Source organism: Camellia sinensis, chromosome 1 (genome assembly GCF_055761805.1).
Source record: "Camellia sinensis isolate YWXY chromosome 1, ASM5576180v1, whole genome shotgun sequence".
NCBI classification, from domain to species: Eukaryota; Viridiplantae; Streptophyta; class Magnoliopsida; order Ericales; family Theaceae; genus Camellia; species Camellia sinensis.
The window spans coordinates 199,835,459-199,857,108 of NC_138961.1; the positions used below are offsets into that span (position 1 = coordinate 199,835,459).

The following is a 21,650-nucleotide window of genomic DNA, read 5'->3' on the forward strand; positions in this document are numbered from 1 at the left end:
AAACGGCGAAAACATTTTTGTATAATACGATTGCATTAAAATGTCGCAGCCTTGGCCATATTGTTGTTACCATGGCTTTATTTGGAATTGCATCGTCGCTATTAGTTGGAGGTCGCACTGCACATTCAACATTTTCCATTCCATTGTATGTCTTGGAAAATTCAGTTTGTGGGTTTAGCAAGCAATCATTATAGGCTGAATTGTTTAGAGAAACAAAACTCATAATTTGGGATGAAGTTTCTATACAACATAGACATTGTGTTGAGGCGGTTGATCGCACATTTCGAGATATTTGTGATTGTGAAAAGCCATTTGAGGGTATCACTGTTGTTCTTGGTGGAGACTTTCGACAAATCTTACTAGTTACAACCAAAGGAGTTTGTGAGCAAATTGCGAATGCATCATTGAGACACTTTGTTTTGTGGAAGGATCTACATGTTTTATCTTTATATTTGAATATGCGCTTGAATCATGCAAACCTTGGAAATGCTATTTTTGCAAAATTCTTGACGGAGGTAATACTCATTCGAACTTTTTCCTTATCAAATGGTGCTTCAAATTGAGGATACTTTGATTATACCATTTTTTTAATTTATTTTATTTTATTTATTAGGTTGGAACCAATCCGCAAGAAATTGTTAAAATTCCATCAACAATACACAAATGCCAGGATCCAAAGGAATTACTCTCAGCAGTTTATCCACAATTGGATGTGGCAGATACATCAACCCATCATTCTTAACTGAACGTACAATTCTTTCTACACGAAATGATGATGTTAGTGCTATCAATATTGCTACGTTGAATATTTTTCCAGGGAACACATATACGTATCTTGTTGCAGATAAGATGGCTGAAGATGATGAAATTGATCATTCCATTACAAACAGATATCCTAATGAGTTTTTAAATTCATTGGATCCTCCTAGGCTACCAGCTTTTAAGGTAGAGTTGAAAGTGAGTTGTCCTATAATGTTATTAAGAAACATTACACCGAAAGATAGACTGTGTAATGGCACAAAATTGATGATATCAATGTGCGACACTTGCATAATTGAAGCTCGAATTTTAACTAGAGAGAAGTTTGGCAATTTGACATTTATACCAAGGATATCATTGACTCCGTCTTCTGCAGAAATGCCTTTCTGAATGACAAGACGTTAATTTCCAGTTCGATTGGCATACGCCTTGACCATTAATAAATCTCAAGGACAATCTGTGAAATTTGTTGGGGTTGATTTGCGTACACCTGTTTTTAGTCATGGGCAACTATACACGACATTATCCAGATGCACATTTTTCGATCATATAAGTATCCTCCTTCCTAATGATGAGCCAAATTCCACTGCAAATATTGTTTACCTTGAAGTTTTGTTATGAAGACCTTTTGGAAATTGATGAGGCGTTCGTAAGAATTGTGGGAAAGAATAAATTTGAAGACATTATCAAACACATTTTTGTAAAGTATACACATTTTGTAAAGCAGACGATAGCTATGACCCACTTTTTGTAAAGCTTTCCACCGATATGGACTTTGTTGCATTTCAAATATTTTTATGAAGCCTTTTATTCCCCTATATTTTTTCATTTCCAGTATAGCTAAGTTTGGTTTTAAGTGTATTTAATATAATGTTTGTTTGGATTATATAGTGGCAAATCATATTTTATTTTTTTGCATCCAGTTAATTTAATGGCTTTATTTTTGTCTAAAGATGCACACGTTAAATTGGGACATCTCTGTATGAGTGCTTTTAGGTGTGTTTGATTTCTCATCTACAACGTGTTTCTTTCCCAGAACATGATTCATGCTTCTTTGTACCAATGAAATGTATCTAAGGTCAGCTGTTTCTCATGCTTCTTTTGGAAAATTAGTATTGTTTGACATTATTTTTCTTTTGAAACTCCATACATGTTGTTTTCCTTTTGTACTTATAAATGCACAATTTATAGATTGTGCTAGGGCAGATTTGAGCAATATATTTTTGGTACCTATTAATTTATTTAAACTATTTTTTGTTTTTATTGCAATATCTGTTTGTAGCATTTCATTACACCATGTTAACCCATTAAAGGTATCTAGATTTTTTAATAGAGTAATTGGCTTCCATTGTGAATGAAATTGTGTAAGGTTTTTTTTAGTTCATGAAATTTTTTAAGATTTAATATTATCATTTCTAAGATTTAATATTGTCATTTCCTATTGCATAACATTTGTTTAGGGTGCACTGCAATATGTCATATGGTTGCTTGGTTTATTTATTACTTCCAATTTTTTTTTAATTTTATTTATTTATTTATTATTTTTTTAAAAAGTTTAATAGGGGAGCTCTGTTTTTGGTTAGTTTACTTTTTGGTTGTGGTTTTTGTTTTTGTTTTTTTGGGACAAGTTTGTTTGGGTTTACTCGCAATGTTTATGAAAGAGATCATGTTTTAATTACACTTAAAAGTCATGTGTTCAACCCTTTACTTGATTGGTATATTCAATTACAACTCTATGCTTTGACATGTGTCTTGGATATTGTTGACTTGGTTAAATGGATTTGATATAACATGAACTGGAAATTGACATTTTATTAGGACGTCTCTATTTTATTTTATCAATGAAAATAAAACACAACATAACCATAGTATATTGCCTTTGTTGTCCTATTGTTCTTTCTACTTGGGAGTTGATTATTTAAAAAATATGGTTCAGTTGGCAAGGGAAACATGTGTGCTCATTTTTTTTCAAGTGCTTCGAAGAAGGTAGTAAAACTAGAGGAGGAGAATATGCTAAGATCAAGGGAGCGGGACTATGTTAAAATTAGAGGAGGAAAATATGTTAAGATCAGTTGATGGCTATTGGATGACTTTAAATCTTTTTAATTTGGCTATTTCTTAAAGCAACAATTTCTATTCTAAAGTTGTCTATAGTTGATGTAATTGATGATTTTCACATTAATTTGACACACTAGATTAGTTGTAGGAATTATTTTTTTTACAAAATTAAATTTCACCATTTAAGCAGTTTTTCAGAAGCGGTTTTATTGCTACATTATTGGGATGCTATGCATTTAGTTTTTCAATTTACAATTGACTACAAAATTCACCATTTTAGGGTGACGATTCGTGTGTTTTGTTATATAGATTGTCTATTTTTTGTTGAGGTGTCACTACTTTCTTCAGATTGATTAGAAAATTATTCTTTGAGATTTAATTTTTGTATCTTCATATGTAAACAATTTCTATAGACTACTATTTGTCAGGTTATACTTTGCATTTGGCCTAATCCATGTTGTCTGTTTTATGTTATTTCAATCAAATATTTGTAGTTTGAGGTACTGTAACACTCACCAATGTATCAGGTGTTAGCCACAATCTAATGGTAAGAGTGCTGACTTGATTTTTTATTTTGAATCAATTTATTACAATTGAGTTATTACTTTGGACATGTAAGTTGATTTATTATTTCGGACATATAAGTTGTCACTACTTTGGACATGTCAGTTGTCTTTTTTTTTTTTTTTTTTCCTTTTTGTACACACTTTTTCCCCTCCCATTTTCTTCTAATAAAATCATTCTCTCTTTTATTTTCATAGGATGATGGAGATTTGCATCAAACTATAATATGGGCTCTCTTTACTCATCTTTTTATTTCATTGAGAAAATTACAAATCAGTGAGTTTTTAAATATTTTGTGAAGTTATCACCTATTTATAAGGGGTTGTTTGGGATGTCCTAAATAAATGCACTTTTGTCTTTTTGGACTAAAAAGTTGAGAAAAAAAGATGGATGTTTGGGTTAACTTTTTGTCTTTTTATGCAAAAATGTGTAATAAAAAATTATATAAATAAGTGTATAGGAGAAATAAGTGTAATAAGCTGTACGACACCTTTTTCTGGGCAGAGAGTAGGAGATAAGGAAATGATTGCCTCTTTCGCGAACAACTATTTGGAGTGTGTTGTTCGCCCCGTGGGGTCTACCACAAGTCCCATTTTGATAATGTGAACCGTTCAATATGTAGAACTCGTTAAGTATTATATGTCTGTAAAAAATCACATTGATCGGATATCGAAATCGCATTGATCGAATTAGTTTTTGTTCACCAGTTAGCTATAACACCATCTTTTTTTTATACAAAATTGATTTGATCATATAGTTAGCGATATTCGATCAATGTGATTTTTTTACAAGCATATAGTAATTAACGAGTTCTACATATTGAACGGTTCAGATTATTAAAATGTGACCCGTGGTCGCCCCCATGAGCCGAATAACACAGTCTAAATGGTTACCTGCGAAGGAGGCAATCATTTCTAGACCAGCAGAATAGACCAATCACGCGGATAGCCCATCACTTCAGCAAAAATTTGAGTTGTATTTTTTTATGTATAAATTTATTTTTTTTTGTTTTTTTGTGAATAGTGATAACTTTTTAGCTTTTTAAGTAACTTTTTGACTTTTTGTCTTTTTCAAGACATGTCAAACCAGGCCTAATTTTTCTTATTTAATTTAGTCTTCTTACTATACATTTTCTTTCAAGTATTGATACTAGCAATACTTGATGGCTATTAGATGACTTTAAAATCGTTTTAATTTGACTATTTTGTAAAGCAACAATTTCTATTCTATAGTTGATGTAATTGATGATTTTCACATTAATTTGACAAACTAGATGAGTTGCAGGAATTATTTTTTTTTACCATTTAAGCGGTTTTTCATAAGCGGTTTTAAGAAAAATATATTGCTATATTGTTGAAATGCTATGGCATAGAATTGATTTCTTCTTTATGATATGATGCACTTAGTTTTTCAATGCTTTCCATATCTTGATTGAAAAATCATTTCGAAATATTTGATTTTCGTATCTTAATATGTAAACAATTTCTAAAGACTACTATTTGCGAGGTGATAATATTTATTTCTGTGTATTATATTGCTTCAATCAGATATTTGTGATTCGGGGTGCTATGACACTCACCAATGTATCAGGTGTTAGTCACAAACTAATAGTAAGAGTGCTGACTTGAACTTTTATCAGGTGCTATAGACTCTACAAATTTTAACATGATACGTATAAATTACAACTATATTTTAATTTTAATATTAGTTACATCATGTCTTTAGGCACATGCATACACTAGTAAAAAGATATGACACATCCCAAGTCACGAATTCCCATTAAAAAAAAATTAAATCATGGACACCCCAAAAGTCAACAATTTAGTTAACATTATATGCATTTATAATATTTTATTACCTAATTTTTCATAAAAATTTAAAAAATTATTTCGAGCATACATATTTTTTTACCTATATTTTAATTAAAAAACAAAAAAAAATATACTTATATTACACCTCCCGACTAAAAATACTCGGAACAAAGTGCCACAACACAAACCACCTCTCTCTCTCTCGTTGTCGTCGGTTGCTAGGGTTTCATACTTCATCTTCTCAGAGTGACCGGATCGGACGTTTTGTTGATTTTAGGGTTTATTCGTTTGACGCATCGATCATGAAGAATACACCGGCGAAATCGGCTGCCGCGAAGAAGACTCCTCCAGCCAAACCGGCCTCCGCGAAGAAGACTCCACCGGCCAAATCGGCCGCCGCGAAGAAGACACCACCGTCCAGAAAATCCACCGTCAAAACCCCTCCGAATCCGCCACCCGAGCCCGAGACAGAATCGTCTACGCCCAAAACCACCGACACCAAAGCCGCCTCCGCCTCTAAAGCGAAGCTAGCGAAGACCGAAGATACTACGCCCATCTACGCCGCTGATTCAGTGCCCGAACAACCCGGTAAAGTTCGACTCTTTGCTTAGCCTTATCGTTTCTCAATTATTTGTGTTTATGCTAATATCGCCGTGAAGTGATTTTTATTTATTTTTAATTGAATTTGTGTTTTTAGCAATACTAATAAGTAATTCATGTATGATTGCATTTACTTTTCCTTGTTTTTGATTCTGAATTAGGGTGTTTTACATATCTATACAGAGAGCATGTGTATGTGTATGTAACTCTATGAGTGTGGTTTTAACTGGTCTTATTTGATGTTTAGTTGAACAAGAAAAAGCATCAGCTGATGCTGTGGAGGTGACACCAGAAACAAAAGTAGCTACAAGAGTTAAAAAAACAAGAACTGTGGTTAGGAAAGTACTGGTTAGAACCAAAACTCCCACTTCAGCAAAAGCTGTTGCTAGGCAGACACCTAAGGCGGAGGGAACTGAAAAGTTGAAGGGTAAAGAATCCTCCGAGAAGGAACAGGTTGGGGATGCTAAGGATGTAGATTATGAGAAGAAAGAAGAATCCTCTGTTTCAAATGTTGAAGAATCTGCCAAGAAGGAAGAACCTGCTGTTGAAAATGTTGAAGAAACCAAAACGGAGGAGGATCAGAGTGTTATAAATGTTGAAGAACCCACAAAGGAGGAAGAAAAGGCTGTTGATGTGGAACAACCTCTGGTTCCAAATGTTGGAAAATCTACAACGCAGGAAGATCCTGTTGCTGTAGATGTTGCAGAGTCTTTAGAGAGTCGAGAACCTGGTATAGCAAGGGCGGAAGTCGAGGTGAAGGAAAAAAAGGAGGAAATGAGAATTGTTGAGGATAAAATGGGACCCAATAATGAGCTTGTCAGCATGGAGGAAGATACCAACAAGGAATTGAAAGGACAAGATGCTGAACCTGGGGATGCGCACCAGGGTGAGGAGAGGATGGAGGAGTGCAGGGACCAAGAAGTTCTTGAAGAATTTGGTGAGGAAGAGCTTGCAGAGGAAAATATTGAGGAGCATGGCGAAGAAGAAGAGGCATTGGAAGAGGAATGCATGGAATTTACTGCTGTGGCAAAAGAGCGCAAGATTAGGAAGGAGGTGGAGATATTTGTTGGTGGGTTGGATCGTGATGCAGTGGAAGAGGATGTGAAAAAGGCTTTTGAGAACATTGGTGAGGTAGTTGAAGTTAGATTGAATAAGGATCCTTCAACTAACAAAAATAAGGGTTATGCATTTGTGAAGTTTGCAACTAAGGAGCAAGCAAGTCGAGCTTTATCAGAAATGAAAAACCCTCTTGTATGAATTTTCTCTTAGTTGTTGTTGTTTCTTTTCCAATTTTAGTGTGTTCTAATTTTTTGTTGTTCATAGATACGTGGGAAGCGATGTGGGACTGCACCAAATGAGGACAATGACACATTGTTCTTGGGCAATATTTGCAATACGTGGACAAAGGAAGCTGTAAGATTTACTTAACATAGTAGATGTATTCTAAACAAGATTGCTTGCTCATTATTAATTTGACATGGGTTGGCAACTTGGCAGATCAAACAAAAACTGAAAGACTATGGAATTGAAGGTGTTGAGAACATTACTCTTGTCTCAGATGTCAGGCATGAAGGGTTGAGTCGTGGCTTTGCATTTATTGAGTTCTCTTGTCATGCTGATGCCATGCTTGCATATAAGAGGCTTCAAAAGCCGGATGCTGTTTTTGGCCATTCTGAGAGGACTGCCAAAGTAGCTTTTGCTGAACCTTTACGTGAACCAGATCCAGAGGTAATGGCCCAGGTTAAGTCAGTATTTGTTGATGGGCTTCCTCCCCAGTGGGATGAGGACCGAGTTAGGGAGCAATTTAAAGGCTATGGAGAGATTGTACGTATTATGCTGGCCCGTAACTTGCCAACTGCCAAGAGGAAGGATTATGGATTTGTTGATTTTACTACACATGAGGCTGCCGTTGCTTGTGTTGAGGGCATAAATAACAGAGACTTTGGTGATGGGAACTTGAAGGTATTCTTCTAGTCCAGTAGTTATAAAAACATTTTTTGATGTGCATGGGTAGGGTTTAGGAGTTGCCTTGCAAATATTTTGTGATCCTGTTACATATGGATTGATTTTGTGGACACTGCACACAAATCTTTGAGAATTGTGTGCATATTTTGCCATGGACAGCTAGATTGTAGTCATTCATGGTGCTAACTTACCCTTTTTGACCTTTTTATTGATTTAGATCATTAACCTCTTTGACATGCACATTTTTACCGCTACATACACATGCATGCTAATGATATTGGCCTGATGTTATTGCAGAGTGTTTAATGTGGTATTAACAGAGTCAGTGATATTGTTCTCTTTTATTGTTAGACTAAAGTGAAAGCAAGACTTTCGAATCCTTTGCCAAAAAGTCAGGCTATCAAGGGTGGAATGTGTGGAGGGTTTAGAATTGGCCATGGTGGTGCTGGAAGCTTTTCAAGATTTGGTAACTCTAAAATTTGGACAACTGATGCTTCAGTATCTTTTTTAGGTTATTTTTATAAAATGCAATCTTTGTTGTTTACAGGAAGGGGCTTTGGGCGGGGTGGTCATGCATTCAACCGGCCAAACTTTCAACACGGCAGGGGTTTCTATCAACGTGGACGTGGTCATACTTGGAGAATGGGTTTTAACCGTGAACATGATCTTGATATCCAGTATCCTCCTTTCCAGCGAAGAGAAATGTTCGGGCGAGGTTATTTTATGAATCTACTGAGTTTCTGATGTTTAAATTCATTCTTTTTGCTAATGAATGGATAAACGGACAACCATGCCTTTGTGCGTCTGTTTTTTTCACATTCATATATATTCTTCTATTAAAAACCATAAACCAAGAATCTCTTTTACATCATATCAGCCCTTGAGGCCCCATGTGCATCAGCATTATCCTTTTCTTGTGTTGGGGGGGGGGGGGGGGGGGGGGGGGGGTGGTGTGGGGGTGTTTGGGGGGGTCGTAGAATTTTCCTCTCCTTTCTTGTTAATAAGTAATTTTAACATTTTAAAGACTTGAAGGAGAGGGGTGACATAGATTAAGACCTTGTTAGTCACATAATGATGAGGCCACTTGTAATTTGTACTCGGTACAAGGTTATGAAAAAGGAAGAAAGACGGGGCTCATAATTCGTACTTGGCAGAAAGGTTATAAAATTTACAATTTTGTTCTTCATTGCATTCACATGATTACATAATTTTCTATTAAAACATTTTTCTTGTGTTCTTAGTCTAAAAAAAAAAAAAACCTCAATTGGCAGAAACACTTCGAGGCAAGATAATTTTTGACAAAGAGATCTGAAACGTAATATCTAAATTAGTCATCTAGTTCTTTAACATATTCAATTCCCATTCCAATGAATGAAAGGTTTCTGCTAGTCTTTATAATATAGATGGATGCAGTTATCAATCCCTTAATTGTTATCTTACATGAGCAGGTGGATGGAGAGATTCATTTGGGGGTGCTCATGAAGCATCTAGTGGAGGCTCTGTTTCAGCAAGACCTAACCTTGATAGGGTCAGGCATGATGCACCTGATAGAGGCCGTGGGAGGCATATTCCACCAAGGAGGCAACCATTTCCCCCTGAAGAAGGATTTAACAGACCATTCGTTGGAAGGCATTTTGATGACCCTTACTTTTATGATGACAGTGCACATGGGATGAAGCGGCCATTCTTTATGACAGTAAGCTGGAATTCATTTTAGTTTTGTGAAAGTAGTTCTGTTTTGAGATTTCTTTCAGCTTCACACAGTGTACCTTACTGTTTGTATGTATGCTTTTGGCCATAAGGACCAGGATCGTGATTACATGGAGCCTAGCAGACTCCGTCCTAGATTGGATTACTCTGATCCTGCTGTTCCATTTCGTACGCCTCGCTATCAAGGTGTGGATTGTGTGCAATGTTGCTTTTGCCCTGCTTGTTTGTATGGCTTGTATTTTTGTCAGATGGCTGATATCCCTTTTTGTTCTAGATTCGTATGGTGCTGGAAGCAGTCTCTACTCGCATGATTATTATGGCTCTGATGTGAGTACTTGTGGCTAATTTTGTATTGATTCATGGCTTGCATTTTAACATACTCCTGATTTCTCATGTTCTGTCATGTTACAGTATAGCGAAGGCCCATATTCATCTTTTTACGGGAGTGGTCGCCCCTATGGAGGTGGCTATTACTACTAGATTTGAGAGGCTTAGGTAATTCCAATGTCTTACCTTTCTAATTTTACTTCTGGCTGCAATATTGCTGTATTAACATGTCAAGGGCTCTTGCAGGTACCTGAGGTGGGATGGACGTTGCTTGGTGGAGGATTGTGGACTTTTGCTTGAAAGGAAAGCTGAAATTAGTCTCTTTCTTCCTTTCCCTATCTCTTTCTATTTTTCAGTTTTTCTTATAAAGTCTTCCCACTCATGTCTTCCTCTCCACCTCTCTTTTCGTAGTCTGTTCTCTTTGTCAAATTTTCAAACATAATGAGTTTCCAAAGTGTCTAGTTTAGGTGATACCTACAGGAAGGGTCTTTTATATCGATATCAATATCATTTTGTACAATGGGGTATTACAAAGGCATCAGCTCTTTTGCCCTAGATAGGATCATCTTGAGGACAGTAGACATGAGCTGTTGAGATGAGCTGCAGAGATTGCATTATGTGTTCATGATCTGTGTGGTATTTAGTACACATGTTCATCCTTTTATCTTGAAGCTTAAAGGAAACAAATTGGGTGACTATTTGTTTTCTAGCAGGCAGAATTTCAGGTCTAGGTTTTTCCTTTCATTGATGTGGATTCAGTAGTAATGACTTTCAGTATGCAAATGGTGGCTTTTTGGAGATTGCAGTTATTGTTTTATGTGGAGAGGAGTATAAGATTTCAACTTGCATTTATGCCACTTAGGAGTGAGAAATTCCCAACTTGAAGATATAATCGAAAGTCTTATCACGTGTAGGGGAGTTGACTTTCTATGGTAACTTTTCATGGTCATTTTGTGTTTTTTGAGGCATGTTGGATGTTGATTCTGACCTTTAGTGTAAATCAATAAAATTAAATGTAGCTCAGGAGAAATTATACTATTTGGTTTGGATCCATTGTGTTTGAGTCTGACTTTCATGTAATCAAATTTAGATGGGGATGTGATCTTTTAAGATCAAATGTTAAGATCACTTGAGTAATTTTGAGGGGCATACAAAGTTGACACGATCCATATTATATTCCCATGCAATGAGTTATAGCTCGGGAGCTGTTTGACTTGGGTTACATCTTGGATGGAATGCATCTTTATGCTGGACAGTCCTGCTGTTGTACCTGTTATTCCCCTCCTCTGGAAGGTGGTGTCTGATTTATTTAGTATGTATAATATAAAGGATTGTGTTGTGCCAAGGATAGCAAGGTTTTTTATGCATATCTGAAGGTGTCAGCGATCAATTGGGTCACTGGTTTAGTTTCTTAGTATTCATACTCGAAATTTACATTTTTAGGAAGATATTTATGGTTTGATGCTGTAATTAAATTCAGTTCAGACGATGGTTTTAGGGGCTATGTGTGCTTTTCTTTACCTATCGAATGGAGTATTTTGCCTAGGTTCATATGGAGTCAAATGATTCTTACTGTGGAGACAAATCTGAGCTGCCATTGGGTAAATCACATTGAGGTTCCATTGCTTTCTAGTATTCACCAGCCTCTTGTAGTAGCTACTAGCCATGGGATATGTAACCTTGGCTCAGTGGGATGGGAGAGTTTACTGCCTCCTATAATTACTCAAAATTTTACTTCCATTTGAATTCCTGAAATGACACATTATCTATTTTTTATGTCAGTTGAGATTTTAACCCTATGGTGCTATTTTGGTTTGTAGTGAGGTTTAATGTCTATCGGGTTGATAGCTGGTCTTAGAGGAAATTATCTGTGTATGATTTTGTATGTCTATTTTGAGGCGATATTAACAAGATTGTGGTGATATTTTGGTTTGTAGTGTGGGGGTTTAATGGGTATTGGGTTGACAATCGGTCTGAGTATATTATGTTATAATTGATCTTAGTGAAACTGATTTATATGATTTTGTATGTCTATTTCGAGGCAATATTAACAAGATTGTTTGCGAATAGAATCAAACATTTCTAGATGCAATTGTTATGAAAAATATAGGGGAAGCCTCAGTTCAATTTTTCAAATAAAAATAAAAAATAAAAAATCAAAGATGAATTTATTTATGGGATATTAAGACTCATAATGGAAAATATGATCTTTTAAGTAGTTCATCTGTGAGCGCAGTCCTTCAGAAAGAGCTTTCTTTAAAGGGACAATAGTTTACATTAGATTTGCACGAGTTATGTTCCTCTGCTTGGAATAGAGCTTGAAGACTGCATTACCTTACATCATGACATTTGGAATTCTACAGAATCTGTTTAGTGGTTGCTATTTGCCTCTGAGCTTAGTGAACTCAAATGGGCAATATGTGGAAGTTTAATACATAAAAAGATTTGTAGGACACAGGTTGATGAAGTTCCTTGGGAAAAGGTGCAAGCATGCTGATGATACCTTGCATTACAAGGACATAGCTCGTTGAGATATTTTTCTATTTTTGTTAGAAGTACGAATAATATTTACATTATTGTGGTAATAGCTGGGAGATTGCACAGGTTAAATTCACTTCAATGCTCGTTACTTTTGTCCTGTTGGCTGATCATTTATACGCATTGTTTTGATAATGTAGGAGTGTCCGCAAACATTTGACGTTAATTCTGTAAGGTAATCATGTATAAATCCTGATGGTTTAGATGTTTTTGGCACTTTTTTTATGAGGGATCAAATTAGTTATAGATGGATAGGATTGTTGATTTTATTAGGGGAAACAATGACACTGCCATTTGGTGCTGTGCTTGATTAGATAAAGGTGTTTTTTCTTGCCCTTGCATTTTTCTTCTATTAACGTTTTCCATTGCTCCTTTTATAATTTTTACTGTACTCGTGTACCGGTTCGTTTTGCCTTGCCTTCTATTTTCTTTTTTCCTTTTTTCGAGTACTGAATTCCAATCGAAGTTGTAATAATGAGGTGATTGGATACTGTATGAATGTATACTTGTAATAATGGGATTGGATATTGTATGAATGTACACATAGAATCAAAAATTTCATGTTGTTTGGCAGAATTGAAGAATATCAATAAAAATTAATGGGAGTTTGGTTACATATTTCTGATATGTTGAGACAGATATGCTATATGCGCCTGCAGCATAATTGACAGGTTTTACTTGGACACAGTTTTTTCAGTATCCTTTCATTGTTCATTGTGATTTTCTGGGATTGAACATTTATCATGATTGTATTATGTCCTGCATTTTGTACAAGTTGCGACATACCTAATTTTGATTTAGGGCATTGACTCTCAGTCTGAGCTACAAATTAACTTGCATAAACTGTGTTGTGCTATTCTGAATCTTTGATGAGTCTCTTCAATATAGTCAGGCAAAGGCTAATTCTATCATGAATGTATTGTGCTCTCCTGCATCAAAATGTATCGTCAGTAGTGGTTCCTACAAACCACCCTTTCAATGGATAGTTTACAGTGAAATATAGTTGATGATTAATGATGATGTTTTGCTCAAATTCTATTCGAACTGGTAGAGAATTTTTTCAGTATATGATGCTGAGGTTGCACATGATGTGATGTGGCACTCATTATGTAAACCATTATTCTATCACGTCAAATATTGGTTCCAATTCAATGTAATTGAGGTTATGATTTTATATGGAGTAATTAAATATAAACTTTTGTCAAATGGTAATTTTGAAACATAAAGCCAACCAAATAGCTTTTTACTCCAGTTACATCATCACAACTCTCCCATCTGAGGTTTTCAAAAATATATATATTCTCCGATCTGTGAGGTTAGAGTATTAAAAATAAATAAAAAATAAAAAATTATACTGCGTTGTTCTTTTTTTTTTTTAATTTTATTTTATTTTTTTAATTTTTGGCCATTTTTATTTTTATTTTTATTTTTATTTTTATTTTTATTGACCTTTCATGTATAAGGTTTTTTTTTTCAATTAACTCAACAAACTGAGATTCAAATTAACGTGACATTAAAATATTTTATTATATGATTCACATGTTTAAATTCTAATATAGTAATATGATTTTTTGTCTAATATAAAAAGAAATTAATTAATGTAAAAAATAAATTGAGAAAAAAATGGAACATAGAAGGCTGAAGTAAGAAAATGTGCGAATTAAAGGTACAAAGTGTAATTGACCCAATGAAGAAGTTAATTGCAAATTAGTGGAATATAATGACAATAATGTCAAGAAATCCTAATATTGTATAGATTGGATCCCACATGGAAGAGAGTATAATACCGTGTAATATAGTTGGAATACTAAGCATTTCTCATGTAACAAGAACTGCGGGCTACAATTGTGAGTCTTGTCTTTCTTCCAAATCATGATCTGCCTTCTCAGTTAAGTGATAGCTCGATAAGAAATTAAATGATTTTATATAACCATATATATAAATCATTGGGCTGAAGCAGATCTTAAGCTTTTCTCAACAAAAACAAAAAAAGAATAATCTCAAGCAATGAGCACAACTCATTCCGTGCTTTCTCCATGACACTGCCAAAATCAAAAGCAATTTTCTTTCTATTCAATCTAGATCCCTATTTTTCTTCAACCACCATATCCAAAGATGGAGAGAGAGGAGAGAGGTTTTGCAATACAGAAAGGAAGACAAGGGAAAAGAAACACTAGTAAAGCAGAATATCATGCAGCTTCTAAATCTGTGCAAAGTATAATCCTATAAAGGTTTTGCTGCTGTCCATATCCACTGAGAGAGAGAGCGAGACAGGGAGAGTACACATACCCCTATTTTTTTCTGACATAATTCAGTTTCTTATTTTTCACGATATCCCAGTAGTACACAAGCTATTTTACGGTGTTGTAGCGATTTGTACCATGCTTGGCCCAGTGATCCTTGAGATCAAGTGGAGTGAACAGATCATGACCCTCGGCCGCAAGTCGGTTAAGCAGTTTTGTGAAGGCACTCCCACTCATCTTTCTGCCCCCAATTCGGGCATGACGTTTGTTGGACATCTGAGGCAAAGGATACATCGACATGGTGGTCGTGCAGCAAGCCGACTGCCATCCACCGCTTCCCCACTTGTAGCAAGGCTGGGGTAATCCGGTGCAGGAGCAAACAGGCACTGGCATGGTAGACTCATCAAAGTTGACCTGGTTTGAACCCAAATTATCCTTCCACATCACAAGCCGTCCATCTAGGTCCTCATCTTCACCAACCAAGTCGTCCTCGTTTTCCCAACCGTTTGACGTAGACATGGCAGCTTGGCTTACACCTTCATGGCCTCTTTTACCCTTTCTGGGAGACTTTGACGGCTTCTTTGTTTTGGTCTCCTTCGCTTGCTTTACCTTCCTGGGCTTGGTGGTGGTCTCACAAGCAACTTCGGTACTCTGGTATGGATTGCTTGTTGGAATTTTCCTTGGATCATATTCTGTTTCAGCCAACTGAGCTACAGAATGATGCATTTGCTGGTGGTGGTGAAGGTGCTTTGCTCCACCACGTAAAACTCCATTTCCAGGTGAATCGGGGGATATGTTATTCTCATTCATGGAACTCTCTCGGAATTGGAGGGCAGCAAGGACCTTGTCTCGTTCATCTATGGCACTGTTCCGCTCTGCAATTGCTGCATCTCGCTGTAACATTGCCATGTCTCGCTCAGCAATGGCTCTTCTCCTCTCGTCTAGGGCCATATTCCTATCTCGAATAGCAGCATCCCTCTCGGCCATGATGGCCATGTACGTCTTTATCGTCAAATTGTGTTCCTTCAATGAAAGCAGAAATCAGTTAAGTGGAAGCCATACCATCATTCTAAGTGCCTGATCATGTATAATGTACAGCTCACGAAGAAGAGAGGGGGGAAAAAAAAAACTGAAGTTTTAGACAGCCTTTCTCAATGAATATTGCCCATGCCAACTATAGGGCGCTTGTCACTATCCTATGTTTTCATTTTCTTATTTTTTATTTTTAAATTTTTTTGAGAGCAGATTTCATTCTCTTGTTGATGTCACTAATATGTCAAACCCATTGTCAGAATTAGCTAGAGATTGACAAGGCGACCTAGTTTTCTATTTGAAAGAATAAATTTGTCAGTTATTGGTTTCTAAAGCATAGAGTAATTCTACACATACTAACAATCTTACTAAAAATACAATAGGCCAAATGTGATTGGTTGTAAAAAAAGCAAAGATATTTAAACATCCAATGATGTTTGGATATGTATGTTTTTAGTAAGATTTAAGTAGATGTAGCATTGCTCCTAAAGCATAATGTATGTAAGCTAGAAATAAGTTCTTAGTTTTGCAACAAGAAGTGCAGGATCATACCATCAGTAGGTAAAAAGGGAAACCACTAAAAATCCATCTTTATATGGCTGTTTCTGCAAACAGTGCAAACCAAATACAGTGAATCAGTAAACAAGAAACGACATGTGAATCCAAAAAATACAAAATAAGGTACTTCAAAACTTGAATTTTAAAGTAAAACAATGAATAATCAAATTGTTAAAACATCTGTTAGAGATGCATGAATTTTTTTGAAAGGCAATCAAGATAATTTTTAAAACCAGTGAATCCAACTACTGTACATTCAACATTGGTAAGACAAGGCAATCAAGTAAATTGAGTCGAGGTATCGAGGCTACACAGGGTGCCTAAGGCTAGGGGAGGAGCCTGAGGCCAATCGAGGGGCCAAGGCTAAGCAAAATGCCAGGGCCAAATTGGCCTGAGACGAGGCCATGAGTGAGGTATATGCCTTGTGATGTGAAGTCAACCCCCATAGCTAATGACAGGGCATGTCATACAAAACACAAATACCTACATTAAGCAAGTGCATTTAAGTAATTCCAATTGATCTCAAGAAAATGCGACATGAAATTTTAGGAACTAGTGAAATCAGAAACTTTTAAAACCCTGCCACTAAATCGCAGGGGAAGCTTTTTTTTCTCCCCAGAAAGTAAACCCTGGAAAAATTTGCCTGTTTATTCCATCCCGACACACTCCTCAATAATTGCCACGAAAAGAGTATACAAAAAAATTCACAATCTTTATGTAGTTTCTAAGAATTAAGATTTGACAAAATGCAAGCAATTAGAACAGAAATTATATACATTAAACAAAGAGAACTAAGAGTGGCCAAGAGCAGCAAAAATAACATAGAAAATTAAACATGCATATGGTATGAACATTTAACATATAAAATATACCAAGGCATTAAAGAATCAACAAAAGTCCATATTAGCTCCCCTGCACAATCTCTTTCTCCCTTGAGAAAAGAGTGGGGAGAGAACAGAAGGTTGTAGGAAAAACATGAATTAACCAAGAATGAAACAACGAGAAAACAATTAGTTCACAGATATCAACCAAAAATGAGTACAGTACATACACTATAAAGGTGTGAAGATTGAATAATTTATTCCTAAGCAGTCAAAATAGTTAGGGTTCAAGAATATACAAGGTATCAACACAGAACAATCATGCCAACACCTCTGATGCAGAAAGAGAGAAAGGGAGACCTGTACATGCTACTGTTTCATAATCACCATACAAAAAAATTAATCCAAAAGAATATATTTTATACAATATTGTAAAATTGCCAGGTTTAACAAAGGTCAAGTTTTGGTATCGCACAGCATCTATTATAGATAGTGTATGTATGTATTCAGCAGAAACTGATAATTCCCAAGTACATTAAAGTTCATATGCACATGGAATGTAATGATTTCATGAAATTGCAAACAAAAAATATAATGAATGTTGCTGGAACAAATTAATGATGATATCTCTAACTGCTGTTTAGAACTATGTGAATATGGTTCACTTGGCTTTAGCTGCATCCACATAAACATGTCATTAAACCTCAAACCCAAACTCAAATTTTCCTCATTTACCCCAACCAAATAAATGAGTACATGAACAAACGCATACCCAAAACTTTAAAGATTAAACCAGTTATATAAAATTAAAATTAAAAATTGAAAATTAAGAACTAAGGCTTCTAAATTTTTCATTAGAATATTTAGATTGAATGGCATTGGAACTTGAAGGACTACCAATCCCATCCCATTTATTGTTAATAGGTGAAGAATGCCTTTAAGCTCCTAAGAAGACTTGAGTATGGACTCTGGTTATAGTGTTAGACACCCAGGAGACTTTGTCAACTATGCTACTGGCATCTTTCTCAATAATTTTCTTTGTTTCGTTGAGACAATCAAATTTCACCAATCAAAATCAATAACCTACTACAAACAACCAAGACTTAAGGATCTTAGTAGAAATTCTCATGGGCTACAAAGGCCCTGTTTGGTAGGGCTTATTTCCAGCTTATTTCAGTTTTTAGCTTAATTTAAGCTATTTTGATGTGTTTGGTTCAGCTTAACAATACAGCTTATAACTTTTTGTAAATCAAAAATCAACTTATTTTTTGAGTGGGAGGAGGAGAAACTTAATTTATAAGTCAAAAATCAGCTTATATTCAAAGTTATAAGCTATAAACTGTTAAATTATAAGCTATAATCACTGTTCCACAGCTCTACCAAACGGGGCCAAAGATGCCTATTTATCTCTGTATCTTCAACATTCCTCAAAGAACACAACCTACTTCTAATATCAGTAACAATTCTACCCAGAACAGCCTCAAGTTCAAAATAAGAGTGTGAGAAAATTCTGGAGTTCAACATGAAATATAGACCACCAAATAATTTATAGACTGAACAATGACTTTCCATTTTTATAATGAACAGCCCAGTAAAACTCTCCATGAATCTTTAGATGGATCCTCATAATCTACTTCCTAACCAACATTTCCAAACCTGTTGGCAAAACATACATTCAAAGAATAGACCATAGTGGTTCACCTCATCTCACTGTTACATCACCCAGCAAAGATCATCAACAATAGCCCATCTTCCAATTTGATCCGTCGCAGATAACCTTCCTTGACCACTTAACCACTGTATGAACCAAAAAAATTTAAACCTTGGAACCTTTGGTTTCACAGACCTGATAGTATTCCAAGCAAATTTAATTGTGAATTCACAGTTTTATGCAGCCACTTTACATTGTACTTCCTTTCCACAACTGAGAACAGAATTTGGGGAATTACTCAATGATTTACTAAAGCAGATTAGCCACTTCCACTCCCCTTGTTGAAACAAAGCAGATACTTTAGCATTTAGCACTCTACTCTTTGGCCTTGTTTGATTAACAAGATTAATAGTGAAAGAATTACTTATCCCATGAAGTAGTGTAGGATTAATTATCCAATTAAATTAGTGAGATAACTATTTATTATGTATTCATTTTATGTTATTTCTTTCATACTTCAAATTATGATTTCCAACCCCTCTCAATATTAAAAATTCGCCAATTTCATCAGATTGAATGTCCGCCGTACATGTAATCCGACTAATAACATTTGTAATCAAACATAGAATTGTGAGTTCTTAGGCTAACAATCTCAATTCTATACTATAATCCTACTAATCAAACATACCCTTGAAGAAACTTATTCTTGCTCTCCTGTATCAGTTATTAGTTTAGTTTACTCATTTATTCTATATTTTCCGCCAATCCTGTTGGAGATGAATAAACTTCATCAGTCAAAGTTTTTAATAGGTCTTAGTACCATAATATTTCACAATAGGACAATGTCTACTTAGTCCAGTCCAGGTAACCTAGTAAGTTAGCACTTAACATCGTAGGAACACATAAATTTCTTTCACACTTGATTCCATCATAGGGATTTCAAACTTAATTGCAAAGTAAATGCTACTTTTGGAGAGGAAGATCAGCAAACTTAAATGTTGAAGTGGGGTATCTTCCCAAAAGGAAGCTCAATTTCCTGTGTGTTGCAGCCAAAATGTAGTAAACTTTGATCTCAAGCATTCTTATATATTCATTCATACTCTTCATCATCCAATTGCAAACCAAACACAATCTATGTACTGCATGTGTATCTTTGTGAATACATGTACATAGTACAAATTAAACAAACAAATCACCCGACGTGCCATTTGTAATTAAGGTTTTACAATGTAATTGAACCAGAACTGAAACCTACAATACAGTGAAGAGTGACCTAGTTCGCCTAACGCATAACATTTTGATAATTTTGTGCAAAAAAGAAAAAAAAGGGAATCAGTGATGCAAGTTAGATCAAAATCAAATTTCCTCTATTTAAAATAAGATTCGTACACAAAAAAAAATAAAAAAAATAAAAAAAATCAAGAGCTAGGGTTTTACCAAACAGAGATGAAAGATTTAGAGAATAGCAGAAATCGTTGAGCTGAAAATGGTGAGAAGACCACCGAAATGACGAATCTGCAAGGGCAAAAGGAGATCGAGAAGCGAAAATGTGTTCGATCAGAATGAAAACAAGGCAATCGAAGAGTTGATAGAGGAGAGAGGCAAATCATACCAGAGAGAGAGTCGATTGGGGGGTGAAAACTGATTCCAACTTAAGTTCGTCTTCGTACAGCTGTTTACGAAGGCGACGACTCGAAAGTGCTGTTTCTCTCTCCCTCTCTCCGTGTTTGTTTCTCTGTTTTCACATATTTTTTTTTTCTTATGTTTTTTTGGATTGGAGGCGCAGGTGAGGAAAATGGTGTGATATTTAAGATGCTCTGCTGAGACCACGGCGTGTGGAACAGCGGTGCGGTCTCCACTAATGTACACCTGCTTTGGCTGTGCACAGAACGTTTGAACCGTGTCTGCGTCCACGTGCATTGCACATGCCCTTTTGGCACCGTTTGTTTTGGAGCATAGGGAGAGGAATGTGATCAGGATAGACATGAGACCAATTTAATGTTATCTTTATTTATAGATTTGGGGAATGGATTGAAATGAGAGAGGGGGATTAGATTGGGTCTTAGAAGGGGGATTGAGATGGAGAACGTGTAGGTATAGGTGGTATTAGAAAAGTAGTCCGCCGGTCTAGAAATTTTTTATTTTTTAATTTTTTACGTGTTGGCCATTTTTTTTGAACATTAATGTTTAATTTTTTGTATTTTTCGTTAAGTAAAAATCATTCTTTTATTTTTTCTAGAATTTTTTTATTTTTTATTTTTTACATGTTGGCATTTTTTTTGAATATTAATATTTAATGTTTTTGTATTTTTTTATTTGTTTTATTATTTTATATAAAAATAATTTAACAATTTCTACACTAATAACTATCATCAAAATAAACACAATTTTACTTAATCTCTTTACTAATAATCCCCTTGTAGACACCCAATTTTTGATCACTCGTAAAACTTAGGCGCTTGATCCAGCACACTCGATGATGAAAATTGCGTTGTGTGATTCGAGTTTTCGGCGAAGGAATCCAAAGTCGAGCCCTGAAATAATTTCAAAACCTTCTTACTTGTCTCATTCTTACCTCCGAGGTTCATTTTTGACTATTGTGCCACCTTATACTGAGTTTGAAGCAGGGGAGTGAGGAAGTACATTACGGCCCAGTCGTGCCCCATTGGGAGCCGACCGTGGCTATTAGGGCTTGGCCGTGCTTCGATGGCGATACACACTGTTCTAGGTAAGAGCCCACCAGCTGTCTTTTTTTGAAGATATTTTCGAATTATCTTGCTCAAATTCTATAAAAACGAGGTTATACCTCTGTTTTGAGGGCTGAAAAATTTCTAAAGAACCATTATACACGAGAGAGAGCTCTTTCTTCCTATACAAGTCATCTTTGAGCTAACCTATCTCTCTTAATCAATATATATACCCCATACATCACTTTAGATCATAACCTTAGGACTTTGGTTAAGGCTTGAGCATCACAATTCAAGCTTGAGAGGGTGTTTGAACCAAGTTTGTG

General features: G+C 35.5%; 3 protein-coding genes across 8 annotated transcripts; 2 read left to right on the forward strand and 1 right to left on the reverse strand.

Moving 5' to 3' along the window:
- Window positions 1-663: 663 nt before the first annotated feature.
- Window positions 664-1,149, forward strand: LOC114276414 (uncharacterized). Its single transcript, XM_028218206.2, has one exon. The coding sequence runs from the start codon at window positions 664-666 to the stop codon at window positions 1,147-1,149; it is 486 nt and encodes a 161-aa protein (XP_028074007.2).
- Window positions 1,150-5,329: 4,180 nt separating this feature from the next.
- LOC114276406 (uncharacterized) lies at window positions 5,330-10,492 on the forward strand. Its single transcript, XM_028218197.2, has 11 exons — window positions 5,330-5,780; window positions 6,040-7,043; window positions 7,116-7,205; window positions 7,290-7,754; window positions 8,109-8,223; window positions 8,305-8,472; window positions 9,206-9,453; window positions 9,560-9,653; window positions 9,742-9,794; window positions 9,879-9,962; window positions 10,041-10,492. The coding sequence occupies exons 1-10, from the start codon at window positions 5,495-5,497 to the stop codon at window positions 9,945-9,947; spliced, it is 2,592 nt and encodes an 863-aa protein (XP_028073998.2). The 5' UTR covers window positions 5,330-5,494; the 3' UTR covers window positions 9,948-9,962; window positions 10,041-10,492.
- A 3,891-nt stretch (window positions 10,493-14,383) lies between these two features.
- Window positions 14,384-20,621, reverse strand: LOC114276407 (protein BASIC PENTACYSTEINE6). 6 transcript variants are annotated; one of them, XM_082892455.1, is made up of 6 exons: window positions 20,250-20,495; window positions 20,075-20,152; window positions 18,688-18,783; window positions 17,286-17,355; window positions 16,160-16,212; window positions 14,384-15,598 (listed from the first exon to the last, which is right to left on the reverse strand). In XM_082892455.1, the coding sequence occupies exons 5-6, from the start codon at window positions 16,160-16,162 to the stop codon at window positions 14,684-14,686; spliced, it is 918 nt and encodes a 305-aa protein (XP_082748581.1). In that variant the 5' UTR covers window positions 16,163-16,212; window positions 17,286-17,355; window positions 18,688-18,783; window positions 20,075-20,152; window positions 20,250-20,495; the 3' UTR covers window positions 14,384-14,683. The 6 variants fall into 6 exon arrangements, with proteins under 6 accessions (XP_082748581.1, XP_082748573.1, XP_028074003.1 ...); XM_082892447.1 differs by having other exon boundaries at window positions 17,286-17,358; XM_028218202.2 differs by lacking the exon at window positions 17,286-17,355 and having other exon boundaries at window positions 20,250-20,621.
- Between the last annotated feature and the right edge of the window lie 1,029 nt (window positions 20,622-21,650).